Raw genomic sequence first — 15,506 nt, forward strand, 5'->3', positions numbered from 1 at the left:
TATTACTGTTTTTCTAGGGAGTTTCAGAAGATGTTCTTAAATGTTTTTGAAAATGCCTGTAGAAAATTAATTCCCATGAGATGCATTTATGTGACAGGGAAGAGAAAAACAGCTGTGATAGAATCCTCCAATTGTATTAGGTTTGTGGGGGTTTGTGCTGCTTCTTTCAAGGCATGCCTAACCTTCTTACTTGCTATGTAAATACAACTTGCACCATCTTTCAGTAGAAGAATGATAAAAGGGATGCTGCGAGCAAAGGATATGGTTGCCCAATATGAAAAGGGCAAAACTACAGGGAGGGAGGAAAGGGAGGGACCTCCAGGTTTTGTGCTTCTTGCAGCCTTCCTGACTCCTTCAGTGCTTCATTTGCCTTCATGCAGCAGCAACGTGTAAATAATGGAGTCCGGACGTGCTCAAGAGAGCACTGACATTACTGCTGTTGAGCTGCTGGATTAGTTGTACCTCAGTTGGTCCAGCCCTGCTTTAGGGGGAGCAGGCAGGGCCTCCTGGCTGCCAGTACCCCATCCCATCTCCTTGAGCAGCAGGCTCAGGAATGCAGCACTCGCCAGACAGTGAAGTCATCATGGTTTGCTTGGACCTTGAGCGTGGAACTTGGAGTGCAGCCTCTCCTTCCAATTACGTGAGCAAGTGCTGGCTCGTAGCATGCAGCCAGCAGGCTGAACCTTTGGATTGTGACCCCGGGGGACAGCTTGATGGATGTCTCCTGTCATCCCTTACCCTGCCAAATGAGTGAGCCTCACCCAGGAAATCCTCTCAGCAATTTCTGCTCGAGGGGCACCTAGTTATCTTCATTCATGGGACAGAAAGTGCATGATGTCTCTTATTAAGTATTATTGAGTACACCAGGTCATTGGTTGATGACTTAGGTGCCAAAATTTAAGAAGAATGAGAGAAAATATAGCAAATAGCCTTTCTTGCAATCAAAGCTGCTTTTATGATAAGAAAACACTAATCAGACTTATTTGGGAAAGCAGTCTCCTATGTCTGGGAGCACCAGGAAGAGGGGAGCAGAGCATCTAACCACATTGTGGTTATATGGCATGTGGTGGATTTTCTTCATGGCAAATACAAAGTGCTGGTCACTTATCATGTCACTACTTCAGGAAAGGGGAACAGAGAGAAATTGAGGAAAAGACAGTCCATTATTTATGTGAGATTTTTTCCCTGTGAACAAATCCCTATCATGATTTTCTTTCCACCAAGCAAAAATGTGCCTCCACAAGCCTGAGTTCTATGTGGAGGTTAGGAAATAAAAGAGGGAAGGGAAAAACCTAAAATTTCTGTTTTCTTGCTAGTCAAATGCGCCCTCTGTAGAGAGAGGCTCCTCTGGGAGTTGCAATTGCTCCCTTGTGGATGCTGGAAATGTTTTGGGGTTTGTTTTTTGGTTTTTTTTATGACTGCAGCTTTAATCTGAATGATGGCAAAACTTAGTCTTCTGCTATTACTGCCAGCACTCTAGATAGAGCAGGGAAGAAAAAAAGTGAAATATCACTTTGGGGTGTTTCTGGGGAAGAAATGTTTCCACAGCCATAAATTGCTTTCTTGGGAGCACTGAAAATTCCTATCCCAGTGCTGTGCTTCATGGAATCAAAGTCAGCAGTCTTGGATCCATAAGGAATAAAAACTGAGTCTTATCCAAGAACTTTAAGGTCTTGATATGGCAATGCATGGTAAAAGCAAACAGTAAAATAAAATAATTAAATTTATACATTTCTAGTTGTAGTAGTGTCAGTGTTTTTTAAAGGTGCTTGTCTTGGAACAAAGATTGTGAAACGTAGTCTGAAGAATCCCTCTGCTGAAGCAGTGCTGCAGTGCTGCTTTCCCCCAAGTTAAAAATTCACAGTTTATTGGCAGCCTGAGTTAATCTGGAGGTTTGCTCTCTGGTCTGTGCTGTGGGATTTTGGTACTTTTACACAATTGCGGTCTCTTCATGGTTTTGCTTGGATTTGAAAATAATTTATACGTAAATGATCCTGATCCCCTGTTCTTTTCCTACTTACCAATTAACTTGGTTTTTTAAGCACACGGTTGTGTGAGCAAAATTGGCAAGTGGTGCTTCCTAGTGAAAAACTGGGTGGTGTTAGCATGGTGCTCATGATTGCTGGAGCTCATTACCAAATTGACTCTCTGAATAATCAAACCTTTGAACTCAGTTCAGTGGTATCCCATCCGTCTCCCTCCGTTAGGCAACTTGGAGGCAGCTCTTTCATGTCGTCTTACAACTTGTCCTATGGAAATGGTGGATGTGTTTATTTTCAAAAGCAGCAAGAAAGCCCAGTGGAACAAGAAAAAAAATTGGAAGAACAAGCCTTCAAAGAGATTTTGACACTGGTACCAGGGGGTTTATGAAAGATAAAACAGCTCATTTTTTTTATGGCTGAAGGAAAATGCCATTAAATCCCTTGTGCCTATCTGCTACAGTAAACTTGCCAGAGCTATTCAAAAAACAGCATGCCGTGGGATATTCAATGATTTTCAATGAAAACTAGGCTTAAAAATTCAGATCTCCTGTGTGTGGATCAAGGGGAGCTCCAGGGTGCTCAGTATATGTTTCTATATGCTCACACATGACTGTGAGAATTATTTTAAGCAGGGTTTGCTAGCTTTGACTTTGAAACTACATCCACTGTATCTACTCAGTTCCTTTGTGTGTGGCATAGGTAATTTTGCAGAAGGAAAATAACTTGTTATTATAAAAGTAAATGGGAAAAATTTTACAGGTTGCTATCTACCAGGCTAATCTATATTATGAAGAAATAAAACATACTTGCATTGTCCTGCTGCAGTAAAAGTGTAATATTTGCTGAAGTTCTCTACAAATTTTAGTCCTCCCTGTAACATCAGGGGGAAATCATTGCTTGGTGACCTAGTGCAGCTTTGAGCAGAAACTGGAAGAAATTGAAATAAAAAATCCTGCAGAAAAATGCAGGATCTGCATGTTTTTTGCATTGTATTTTTCAGAGTTCATTTAAACTCAGGGTATGGTGAAAGAGAGGTGGCAGGAGAAGGCTGGAAAAATCTGATCACTGAGTGTTGGAGACCTATTTTCAGATTGGTATCCTGGTGCTCATGTGAATTAGTGTAGTCCATTTCCTGTTGCTGGACATGGGACTAAAGGCTTTTTGGACGCTGGAAGAGGTGGGATGATAGTGAGGTGTTACAGCATGGAAATTAGAGTGAGAATGGATCAAGACAAGCCTTTTTATATTGCTTCCTTACCTGCATTTCACAGTCAGCCCCAACATTTTCTCAGGCAGGGATTGAGGGGGCAGTTGTGAATATCTGGCGTTGAACTGGAGTAAAAGTTTTATGCTGAGAGAAGCTGCACGGTGCTTGTCTTTGAGAGAGGTAAAGGAGATGGGAGAAGCAAGCTTTTCCATGAGCTGTGTGTGACATGGCATGCCAGGGGTGATGGGGGAGCAGCTGGGGGCAGCCTGCTTCAGTTTCCCCACCTGATATTTCAGGCCAAGCCATAGATCCCTGTGAAACTCCAGTCTTTGCAAGCCCCTTGGTCTAAATAGGAGGTTAAATAAGGTAATTGTGAGATGGGTATCCCTCAATATTCCCCACACACTCAGTACCTGGTGCAGCTATTGCAGGATGTACAGTGGGTTAATGCACTTCTAAAGCATGTTCCCCACCTCTTGCTGCTTGACTGCTCATTGCTGGTTTTCAATGAATCAGCCCACTGAGCATTAAATCTTGAGGATCTGGCTGGGCTGGCCTGCTTTTTGCTTGTGTCACGTGGCCTCCAGATCAAGGGGCCAGGCGTTGCTCTTGGGATGGTACAGCAAAGCACAAACCTCAGAGAAAATTGATGGCTTGCTCCAGAGTGCAGCCTTGTGTTCATCCCTCTGTGCACTTTTGATTTTGGGAATAGATTTGTGGTTTGGTTTTGGGTTTTGTTTGTTTTTGTTGCTTTCTTTTTTTTATTACACCATGGAAAACATTTTTCTGTCCAAACCAGCTGGGTCTTCAGCAACACTGAACAATTAAAAGCACTTCTCTGCTAGGTGTTCCCTAAAATATGGGAAATAAGATTTTTACGTTAAAATGCCAGGAAGAAAAATGGTGATGGCATAAAGTGCTGCTTTATTTTCATCAGATGCTAGTGCTTTTGGAAAATCAGTTGTGCTCCAGTGATCATTACCCCCCTGTGTGCTTCTCTCACTGTTTGCTCCAGCTTCTGTCTGAACAGAAAGCCTTTCTTTAGTCGCAGCTCGAGTTACACCCTACAGGGCCCTGGAATCATCAGAGGGGACATCCTCGGGACCTAGGCTTGAGTCCTGTTCCCTTCCTCTTTCTAACCAGCCCTGCCTTGCTTTCAGGAGTATCAACGTCAGGGGCTCTGGGCCCGGGGAGCACCCCTGCCAGCACCACGCCGCGGGCGGCCACCAGCACCACGGGCCGCAGCACCACCACGTCGGCCTCGGGCAGGAGGAACAGGAGCACCAGCACGCCGTCCCCCATGGCCGACGTCCCCGAGGAAATGACCACGCACCTGCCGCCCGCCTCCTCCCAGCTGCCGCCGGCCGGGGCCGAGAGCTGCGACCCCACGGAAGCGCGCGACATTATGTGGTCCCGGACTCGGCAGGGCCAGCTGGCGAAGCAGCCGTGTCCCTTGGGCTCCATAGGTGAGTCAAGGGGTGGCTTCACTTCCTGTGACACCTTCTCAGGGTGCAGCCAGTGCTAACAACCTTTTGGGAACGTGCTGGAAGAGCCTCTGCTTCCAGAAGTTGTATACGACGCGCCTTACCTGGTTTTGCCTGTATTTGTAGCCCCTGGGCTCACTGACTGATGTGTTGGTGGCTAATTCTTTGCTTGTTTTTGGAAGAGAGGAGACAGGGGAGGAAAGCAACAAAACTTGTACTTTGAAGCTCCTGATCCAGTGTGAGTGATTTTTTTAAACTGCAGCCAGCATCCAGTATGACCAGCTGGGAAAGTGGGGGGAGAAACAAAGCCAAATCTTTCAAAATGGTTTATTACTTATTGGTTTTTTCTCCTTTTCTTCAGCTCTTCCCACAATTGTTTTCTTGAAAAATGTTGCTTTTGGAAATTTTCTGTTCAATTTGAAACATAATCACATTAAGAATGGGTTTTGGCATACGGTTCAGTTTGCTGTGTTTTAACAAATGCAGTTTTCTAAAAATAATTATTTTTCATGCTAGTCTTGGTATCCAGCCCCAAAAGTTCTCTTTCAAAGGAGAAATCTTAAAAGTGGAGGAAATTGCCTGAAAATGAGGGCTGAAGGGATCTGGATTGCAGAGGGGAGACTCTGTGTTAATTCTCCACTCCTGGAGAGCCATTCACACCTGTGTATATGAGTTCTGACTCAGTGTGGAATTTGGTGAGGAAAGACTGATAAAATATATGTTAAAGTATGAGGAGCATGGAAAGGCATCAGGGGTGAGAATAGGTAAAGAACATTTTTGCTGTCTTTCCCAGGCCTGCTTGGTAAAATTAATGCAAAAAGTATGATGTGATTCCCAGAGAGGGGAAAAGATATTCTGAACCAAAGCTGTAAAAAGGAAAAGAAGATGGAAAATGAAAGCTGGATGCAGGGAGTCCTTTCATAAGCACAAGAGCTAAGGACGGGATGAAAATAACTAAGGAAAAGATAATGGCCCAACTTATGGATAGGGGATGGCCAATAAGCCTTTCCCATCTCCAATTTCAGTGATTCACGCAACTTGTTAAAAGCTGTGATACATTAGCAGTGATGCACTTCTCTTTGTCTGAAAGGGTCTGAGGCATTTTGCTGTCTTTTCCAACAGGGATTGGGCAGCTCTTCTCAAACAAAACTCTCCTCTGAAGTTCCTCTTGACAGCTGGGGGCTGACAGTAAGCCCCAGCATTATATCTTGGCGTTTGTAGAGTTCAAACTTTTGTGTGTTTCCACCCAAATGTTGTAATGATGATTCAGAGCCATAAAATCTTCATAAAGCAGCAAGGAAGATGAGGTACAGGGTCTGATCCCAAATCACTAATGGTGGGGCAGAGCACTCAAGGTGCTGGCTCAGTGTTTGAGATCTACTTCTGATTTCTTAGTAGCTGGCAGTTTCTTGCAAGTCCTCTGTCTGTAATTGCTGTTTGCCAAATTGGAATAATATTCCTGCAAAACATCATGGGTCTTCTATGTCTTAGGGCCCTTAAAGGACCAAGATGATGGGAGACTAGGATACTGAGATGACTCAGAAGTGTGCTACTCAAGACCTGAGGACTAATAAGCTTCCAGAAGCCTTTGACATGGGGTGCTAGGGGCAAAATGCAACCAGTTCCACTGAACACAGCAACTTTCCTATTACAGGTGTTGCAACTTTCCGGTGTCTTGCACCTGACGGTATCTGGGAACCCCAAGGACCTGATCTTAGCAACTGCTCTTCACCCTGGATCAACCACATCACTCAAAAGGTAAAACTCTTCCCATGTGTTGACTACTCTGAGTCTGCACAGTGAGCTTGTTCAGCTCCCTGGTTTTCTTACACAAGGAACCCAAAAGGATCAACAGTCCCACATAAAACATGAACCATGCATGTATAGTAGCCAAGAATTTCAAGGAGAAAGGAAGTGTCTCATGGAAATTAAAGCAGAGAGGGTAAGGGAAGGCAAAGGAGAAGGACTGAAGAGTGGATTTAAACTAGAGTGAATGACATTTCTTGTTCGTGGCAAGAAGAGGGAGGAGGAGGTGGGTGGACATATGGAAAGTACTGAGTTGTTGAAAACGGAAACGCCCTTTCATGCATCCTCAAGGATTTTTTCATGTCACGCAAGCACAGGATAAACCCCATAGTTAAGAAATCTTTACCAAAGAAAGGCAGGCTCAATGTGAAATGTTTGGTTTGTGCCTCTGACTTTCTGTTTTTAACTTCTGCCCAAATTATAAAAGAACTGGTGGAATAGAAAACAATGCTGCAGTAATGCTTATCTTTTGACTCTTAAGTCCCATGATGAATGTTTTCTAGCACTTCATCATTTATCAGTGTTAAAAGTGCATTAACATGTGACAATAGAAGTTCAAGACAAGCAGAGCTTATTTGGTAGCAATATGTTGAGCATTTTTGTTATTAATGCACAATGGTGCTTTCAGCTGATTTCATTACAAACAGAGACCAGATGTGTGTTTACGCCACGGAGTCTGTGGGCTGAATCTTTATTATAGCAGTTTGTGGGGATTTATTCACTCCTTTAGCCAGAGTGAGCAAGTCCTGGCGTTGCAAGTGAGCTGTGCTGCTGCACAGTAGTGACACGGAACTCCCAAAGAGCCTCTGGTCAGTGGGATGGGATCACCCAAAAGACAAGACTCTTGAACATTCTCCACTCTGCCCCCCATCTAAACTGAGGCCTAATAATCTGTGAATTGTTAGCACTGGTCATCCCTGTCTTGCTTCGTCTGTGCTTGTACTCAGCCCTCCACAAAGAAAAACATCAATTAATGTGGGGCTGCTGTGATATGGCACAGCCACTACAAAGCCTGTGGTCCTTCTGTCCCTCTCCTGCCATACACCCAGCAAGCTGATGAACACAGGCTGCCTTTGCTGGCATTAGCAGCTGTGTGCAGCCCTTGTTTTATGACCTACGTACTTACCCTGGAGGGGTTAATATTACTTACTCCAGCCATAATTCACCCAGGCAGCTGGGAGACCTCTTGCTGCTTGGTGAAGATGACTAGGCCGTTAGCCATTAGCAGAGGGAAATAATAGCCTGCACTGATGAAATCTCCATCAAGGTTAGGCTTATTTTATTTGAAACCCTAGCTATCATTTGCGTAACAAATGGGCCCATTTAATTTGTTACGTGCTTTCAAAGCAGGCTAAAATGGAACAGGCAAGTTTTCAGAAATGCCCAGCAGGTTACAACTGGGACTAGATTTTTTTTTTAAGGAATTTAATTATGTTCAGCATTGAATACCTTCTACCAGTTGGTAGAAAGGACTAGGGAAATCTATGAGATGACCCTGGATCTAAGTTTTTTGCATGAGTGGGAATTCATTGGGATCTTGAGATATGTGACCCAACCTCAATGACAGCTGTTACAAAACATCAAGACTTTTCAGGAGTGACTTTTGAGGGGAAAGCCTTGCAAGGCTTGCTTAGGGGTTTGTGTTGGGGATTGCAGTCATTGAAACATTTATATTGGAAAATACCTCTGAGATCATTGGGTCCAACTATGCACCCAGCACCGCCACATCCACCACTAATCCATGTTCCTAAGAGCCATGTCTACATGTCTTTTAAATCATTCCAGGAATAGTGACTCAACCACTTCCCTGGCCAGTCTGTTCCAATGCTTGACTACTCTCTGTGAAGAAACTTTTCTTAACATCCAAAATAAACCTTCCCTGGTGCAACATCAGGTGGTTTCTTCTTGTCCTGTCATTTCTTACCAATAGAAGACTGACACCCACCTTGCTACAACCTCTTTTCAAGTACTTGTAAAGAGGGATAAGGTTCCCCTGAGCCTCCTTTTCTCCAGGCTAAACAGCCTAAGGTGGCTGAGCAGCTCCTCAGAGGCCTTGTGCTCCACACCTTTCCCCAGCTCTGTTGCCCTTCTCTGGACTTCCTCCAGCACCTTAATGTCCTGCTTGTAGTGAGGGGCCCAGAAGTGGACACAGCACTTGAGGTGTAGCCTCACCAGTGCCCAGTACAGGGGGACAATCCCTGCCCTGAACCTGCTGGCCACACTGTTTCTGAAACAGGCCAGGATGCCATTGGCCTTCTTGGCCACCTGGGCACACAGCTGGCTCTGCTTTTCTGCTGGGCAGCTTTCCAGTTACCCTTCCCCAGCCTGTAGTGTTACAGGGGTTGTTGTGACCCAAGGGCAGGACCTGCACTTGGCTTTATTGAACCTCGTAGCATTGGCCTTGGCTTATTGATCCAGCCTGTCCAGATCCTGCACATGCCACATGAGGGCACTCCGCATGATCTGCTCCATGATATTACATCACATTGTCAACTTCCAGTCCACTAGGACACCCCCAGTTAGCCAGGGCTGCTGATAAATGATGGGAAGTGGCTCAGTAAGTTCTTTTGCCAGTTCCCTCAATACCCTTGGGTGGATCTCATCCAGCCCCATAGACCTGTGGATGTGTCAATGGTGTATGAGGTCACTGACCTTTTTTTCCTGGATTGTGGGGGTTTTCTTCTGTGCCCCATCCCTGTCTTCCAGCTCTGGGTGCTGGGTACCCTGAGGACAACCTGGGTACCCTGGTCTTACTGTTAGAGACTGAGCCAAAGAAGGTATTAACTACCACCTCAACTGTTTGCTCATTCTTTGTCACTATATTTCCCTCATACCCATTTTTTATTGTCTTTGATTGCAGTAGACAGGCAAAGTTCTAGTTGTGCTTTAGCCCTGCTAATTTTCTTCCTGTATAACCTCACAACATGCTTGTAGTCCTCTGTTACCTGTCCTTTCCCAGAGGCCATAAGCTCTCCTTATTTATTTTTTTTCTCATTCTAGCCAAAGCTCTCTGTTCAGCCAGGACAGTCTTATTCCCCACCAGCTCATCTTTTGCCACATGAGTATGTCCTGCCTTAAAGATTCAGTAGGATCCTTACACTAAATACAGTTTTAAATTACATATGAAATAACCATTTGGTTTCCCTGCCCAAGCACGAGGCTTGAAAATCATCACTGCACTTAAAGATGGAGAACTGATTTATCCATAAATCAAGCACTGGTTTCTAACATCCCTGCTGTGAATGGGATGCTTCCCAAAGCTTGCAGATTTGCTCCAGTGCCTCTCTGAAGATGAAAAAGGAGCCTTCCACCTCTAAGTCAAGCCAGCTTCTCTTCCTTCTGCTGTGGGGACAGCTAGGGGGAGCAGCAAGCCAGCTGTGCTGTGAGGACAGGGCTGATTACACCCTGCAGCTCAGCTCCCCTGCATCCCCAGCTCTCCTGGTCACTCAGTCCACTGCAGCTGCATCTGCAGCACAGCTGACAAAATGGGTAAAAATACTTCTTTGTCAGCCAGGGTTCATACCTGCTCAGCATGTCTTCATTCCTAGTCTGCTTTGTCTCCCAAAAATCTGACATCTGCAGGATCCAAACTGCTCAGGAAGAACGGTGATGGGTTCCCTGGAGGGATTTCAGCCAAGCCAGAAAGCATGGTAGGGAAATGCTGTGCTTGCTTTCATATCTGTGTCGTGAAGTAAGAATGATTACTTCTTCTCTTTCTCCTGCTGTGCTCAGACTGTAGATTGGGTGTTTGCCTGCTTGCATCATGGTATTAGGTTTTACAGCCGTTTCCTAGCTTCCATTAGAGTTATTGTGCTTGATGGAAGATCAGAACAAATGTTCTCCTCAGCAATTCATTGGCTTCCTGACATTTACTTTAACTTTATTGTTGGTGCCTACCATGCCCTCGTAACGGAGCGGGAGAATGAACTTGCCAGTGCGATTGAATTATGCACTACTACCCGGGTTATTTCTAGAGTCAAGCAGTAACAGGAAGCAAAAAGGTCAGCTTTGGAAACATTGCATCATCCTGATCATGAGGTCACACGTTCAGTCTCTGCCTGTTTGTTTTGCCTCTTGCTTTCATCAGTGCCATCCTTAGCTCAGCATGTGACTTGCCTGAAGACGTCTCTCCCTTGCTGCAGCTTTCAGCTGTGGGTGCTGCCTCGGAGGACAGGCACTGCAATGCTCAGCTTCAAACCTCTGGAAGAGAGGAGGCCTCCTTTGTAGTGGAACAGAAAAATGTGTGCTCTTCACAAATGCACAGAAAGCCTCAATCTGTAAATCTAACGCACGTGCCCCCCCATGCCCTCCTGAGTCGGCTGGATCATGCACTCCCAAAGAGCAGGTGAACCTTAGGATTCGTAGCACCTCCCTGAGATCTTGTAAATCTGCTTTGGTCTATGTTAAAAGGAGAGTGAGGTTTTGTGGAGGACATCCCCACATCGTTGTGTCCCAGGTCTTGAGGGTGCAGTTGCAGTCCTGATGGCAGAACGGTGAAATCCTCCATCCAGGTTGCTTTTGGCAGTTTGCTTTCAGAGCACCATCATCAATTGGATGGAGAAGATGCCACAGAGAGTGGCTTATTAAAGGGTCATTAAATGCAGTTTGAGTTGGTTGAGTACCATAGTTTCAAAGCCACTTTTTCAGTGTTCCCTGGGTCTGCTGTACTCTCTGGAGAGCATTGTCTCTTCTCCCAGGCAGCTGGCAAAAGAACAAGAGGATGCAAGCTGTGCCAGGGAAGGTTTAGGTTTTTGCATCAGGAGGCATTTCTGCATAGAAAGGGTGATTGGGCATTGGATTGGGCTGCCCAGGGAGGTGGTGGAGTCACTGTGTCTGGAGGTGTTTAAGGAAAGGCTGGATGTGGTACTCAATGCCATGGTCTAGCTGACATTTTGGTGTTTGTCATAGGTTGGACTTGGTAATTTTAGAGGTTTTCTGCCAACCTAAATGATTCTGTGATTCAGAAATAAAAAAGGAAAGGATGGTAGATATGCTCTGACTCTTATCTGTGAATGCACACACGTATATTGAAATTCTGCTAGGGAAGGAAAAATGCCATGAAAGCTTTACAGTGTCAGAAGTTAGCCCACAGCCCCTCTTACAGGCTTGCTACCTGACTGCTGGGAGCTAATGGTGCCTGGTGAAACCTGTCAGATGTTTGTTCCTCCAGAAAACAGCATCAACTTCATGGTCTTTCCAGCTGACCAGTCCATCTGTACGTTACTGTTTTTAAAAATCCTAGTTCAGTCTTTCATGCCATCTTTTTATTTTTTATATCAGTTTGCCTCTTCAGAGGCTGCAGGAAAATACTTTTGCCTTTATGACTAGTGGTATTTTAGTTCATTTGCTCACTTCTCAGCATATTTCTTATTTCTTCTGAATTTTCCTCCCTAAATACTTATCTTTTTGCAATTTCTTTCATTTTTATTCTACTGTCCTCTTTAGCAGTAGGGTTTCTTCTGAGAAAGGTAAGGCTGAAACAGCAAGCACTGCTGCACAAAAGTCTTTGTCTTTCCAGACAAGACTCCCTGCTTCTGTTTGTTGGCATATATGAAACAGGCAGGAGAATATGTCCTCTCCAAAGACTATTATTTCACGCTCCTTTCCCTCATAAAAAGGTGCAAGATAGTGGCACAAACTTGGAAAATGCTAGCAGAGTGTTCCACAGAGGGATTTCAGGTGTGCCAATGATCATTTGTGAATCTGGCCTGAATCCTGTCTTCCCAAATGGAAGAGGGGAGCAATTTTTTTTGGCAGACCTATAAAACTGTGTTTTGTATGTTGGCATTATTGGCAAGAAACATGCTTTCACTCCCTTAAATTAGCATTCCAAGACTGGTTTTAATCTCTTTATAAAAGGTAAGAAAAAAATAGGCCAAAAAACCACAGAAACCAAAAATTTGCTTTCAAATTTGGTTTGAACAGAATGTTTTCTTTTATCCCAGAATCCTCTTTAGATTTTAAATTTTTTTTTTTCCTAATAAGGGTAGAAAATGTTAAAAAGTGGTCTCATATCAGGGAGGGATGTATTATTTTAAATTCCCTTTATTGTTCTCAAGCCTCACAGAAGAAGGGTCAGATACGCATTCTTTCCCTACTTCTTCCTTGCCTCTCACTATTGGCTTGAGCCATGGAGAACCTCCAGGGGTTGTTCCTGTATTCATCTGTAACTATGTCAGTAATTGGGTTGAAGAGTATTACATGTTTTGGAAGAAATAACATAAAGAGCTCATCTTTCATGCAGCAATAAGGAAGAGAAAGATGTGGAGAAGTAATTTATAGAAAGGAAGTAAGTTAGTAATGCATCCTCTTGGGTAGCAGTAAGCTTTGGTGAGCATTATATAGAATTAACCAAAAAAAAAAAAAGGTTAAAGGATGCAGTCCTGTTGTTATAAGAGACCAGATACTTATCTTAGCCCTGGAATATTCAGCCAGCGTGTGGGACTCATAAAGAGAAGTTTGGTTTGACAACACTGCATAGGAGACGCTTCAATTTCAGTGAAAAAAACTCAAAAGAATTGGGGAAATCAGGATTAATGTGTCACACAGCCATCATTCTAGACATCCCTCTCATGCCAGAGTGGAAAGAGTGTCTCAGCGCTGCTGTAGTGATTTGTAGCTGCATGTTATGTGTGACCATGTGTAGGTGTGGAATTGTCAGCCCTAGGATGTAGTTTCATTACCTGCCAGCCAAAAACATTTTCCCAGAAGAATGGCCCGTATGTGTTTTCAGGAAACCTGGGTGTGTAAGATAACTTTGGGTAAATATTTCTGTGTCCCAGGAGTTCAAAAACTCTGAGCTTTAGTCTGCCTTTTTCTCGGGCGTTGCTTCCATTGCTGCCTATTTTTTATGTTGTTTATTTGGCCTCAGATTTACAGTTTTTAGGGTCAGTCCAAGAAAAAAGGAAAAGGGTTAATTAGTGACCAGCCTTTATCGCTTTTGCAGGCAGATAGGAGCAGCAGCAGCCTGCAGGGAAAGAAAATCCTTGTGTTTGCCTTTGCAGCAGCTGAGCTGCATTTTCTCTGAGTGTGCCAGTTTGCATAGGTGTATGGTCCAAGGGAAAATGTGAACATCAAATACTGGGTAGTGGGGTTCTTGGTTTTACTGTATCTATAAAAATATCTTGAATTCCCTCAGTTTTCTGCAGAGCTTCCACAAACACAATGTGTCATGATACATGCTAAGCTTCAGCAGTGAACTGCAGGAAAATGTTGAAATTGATTTCTTTATGTAAAGGGATTTGATGCAGTCATTCTTTGAAGTTCTGAGAGCCAACAGCAGAGGTCAAAATTCAGCCTCTGTGCTGATGTGTGGCTTCCTTCAGCTGCTTAGGAGAGCAGGCAGCTGTAAGAATAGGATCTGGTTTCTATGGCATTAGTCTTCTGTGTAACAAGGAAGAAATAATTCAGTTTTTGAATATATCTTATCATTGCTCTAATGGGAAGAACAACACATTATCTCCTTTATTTATCTTCTCTGTATCATCATATGCGTTAATTCCCTGAAGATGAGCATATGAACATCTTGAGTTAGATTTCATTAAATCAGATTGGCTTTTGCTGTCAAATTGATGGAAGTAAGTTATTCATTTATAACTCAGCTAATTGATTTACAGAGAGGTAGAAGCTCAGCCTATAATCTTTCCCTAGAATCTTGCTTTTATAATAAGCACCCGAAAGTGAGGGAACAAGAGAAATATCTGATTTCTAGCTGTTAGTAGATAAGACAATTGAAAATTCATATGAAAAGCACAGCAGAGTTTGCCATTGAGTCTGACAGAGAAGTGGGAAATTCATTTATGTGTCATCCTGTATAATTTCTCCTTGTCCCAGGCATATTCCACATGGATTTGCATTCCAGATCACAGACTGGTAGATAATGAATAAAAGACCAGAAACCTGGTATTTTTGTAGTGGGCTGCTCATGGAAAGGAGATGGGGCAAGCTGCCTTGTCCCAAATACCCATGGCACAGAGGAGGAAAGGGGTACCAGATAGGGAGAGCAGAGCAAGAAAGGGGGAAAAGCACAGAGAAGAAGTGGGAGTTTCCCAAATAATTACACAGTTAATTTCCCTGCAGGTTATTTGTGAGTCTTGTGGCTCAACTAGATGATACAACTCTTTCAGTAGAAGATTCAGCCAACCCACCTGCTGGCTTTTCCCTTCTAGTGGATCTCTGCTTGAGCCTTTTGCTCTAGAGTTAGGATGCTTTCACAAGTGCTGAGAGTCACTAGCCTCATTATCAGTGGCTAGTGTGGCAAGTGATGCTAAGTGATAAATTAGCTTCTGATCATTAAATAAATAAGATGGAAATAGTGAACTTTTTGCTCTGCTGTCTCTGGGTTACATAATCTATTTTTGCTCCTTTTACAAGGAACACTTCTGTGCAGAAGCTGTAACAAAAATCACCTCATAAAATTCTGGAATCAGAAACTGCTTTTTCTTGATAGGAGAAGCTACTTACATTGGTTTTTTTTTAAAGTGGCACAGTAAGCCAATGGGACAAGCTAATTGAAGCCTTCCTTAGCATGGAAAACAGTGCCCAGTGAGAAGAAATGATTGAAGCCAGTCTGGTTGACTGGAAAAGCCATACTCAAAAAACTATTCATGATGAAACCAAAAGACTCTTGTTGTAGTTGACTTCTTGGGAAATGCTTCTATTCCTTCCTCCTTCTCCTCCTTCTTCTCTTTTCTTCTTCTTCTTGAGGGGAGTTGAGCTGGTTAACGATGTGGGGTTGGAAGGCACTGGAGTGACATGTCACCGGCAGCCGGGGACAACCTTTCCCTCTGCTTTCTGCCCCGCAGATGAGGTCGGGGGAGATGGCTGCCAACATCGCGCGGGAGCTGGCAGAGCACACCAGGAACCACCTGTACGCCGGGGACATCGCCTACTCCGTGTCCGCCATGGTCCAGCTCGTCAACCTGCTGGACGTGCAGCTCCGCAACCTGACTCCCGGCGGGAAGGACAGCGCCGCGCGCAGCTTGAATAAGGTGGGAGCAACGGGGGCTTTTTAGTCACAGCCTGTCT

General features: G+C 44.1%; 1 protein-coding gene across 26 annotated transcripts in view; it reads left to right on the forward strand.

The window, feature by feature from the left end:
• ADGRL3 (adhesion G protein-coupled receptor L3) overlaps window positions 1-15,506 on the forward strand; it is a 489,498-nt gene that overhangs the window by 380,324 nt on the left and 93,668 nt on the right. For all 26 annotated transcript variants that reach the window (XR_010360855.1, XR_010360854.1, XM_064416867.1 and 23 more), the window contains 3 exons: window positions 4,350-4,655; window positions 6,328-6,431; window positions 15,284-15,469. Coding sequence is in view for 24 of the 26 variants with exons in the window: in XM_064416867.1 (XP_064272937.1) it covers window positions 4,350-4,655; window positions 6,328-6,431; window positions 15,284-15,469 (596 nt within the window). In the remaining 2 variants the exon portion in view is untranslated. The remainder of the gene's footprint in view (window positions 1-4,349; window positions 4,656-6,327; window positions 6,432-15,283; window positions 15,470-15,506) is intronic.

The sequence above is a fragment of the Passer domesticus genome, chromosome 4 (assembly GCF_036417665.1).
Source record: "Passer domesticus isolate bPasDom1 chromosome 4, bPasDom1.hap1, whole genome shotgun sequence".
NCBI lineage: Eukaryota > Metazoa > Chordata > Aves > Passeriformes > Passeridae > Passer > Passer domesticus.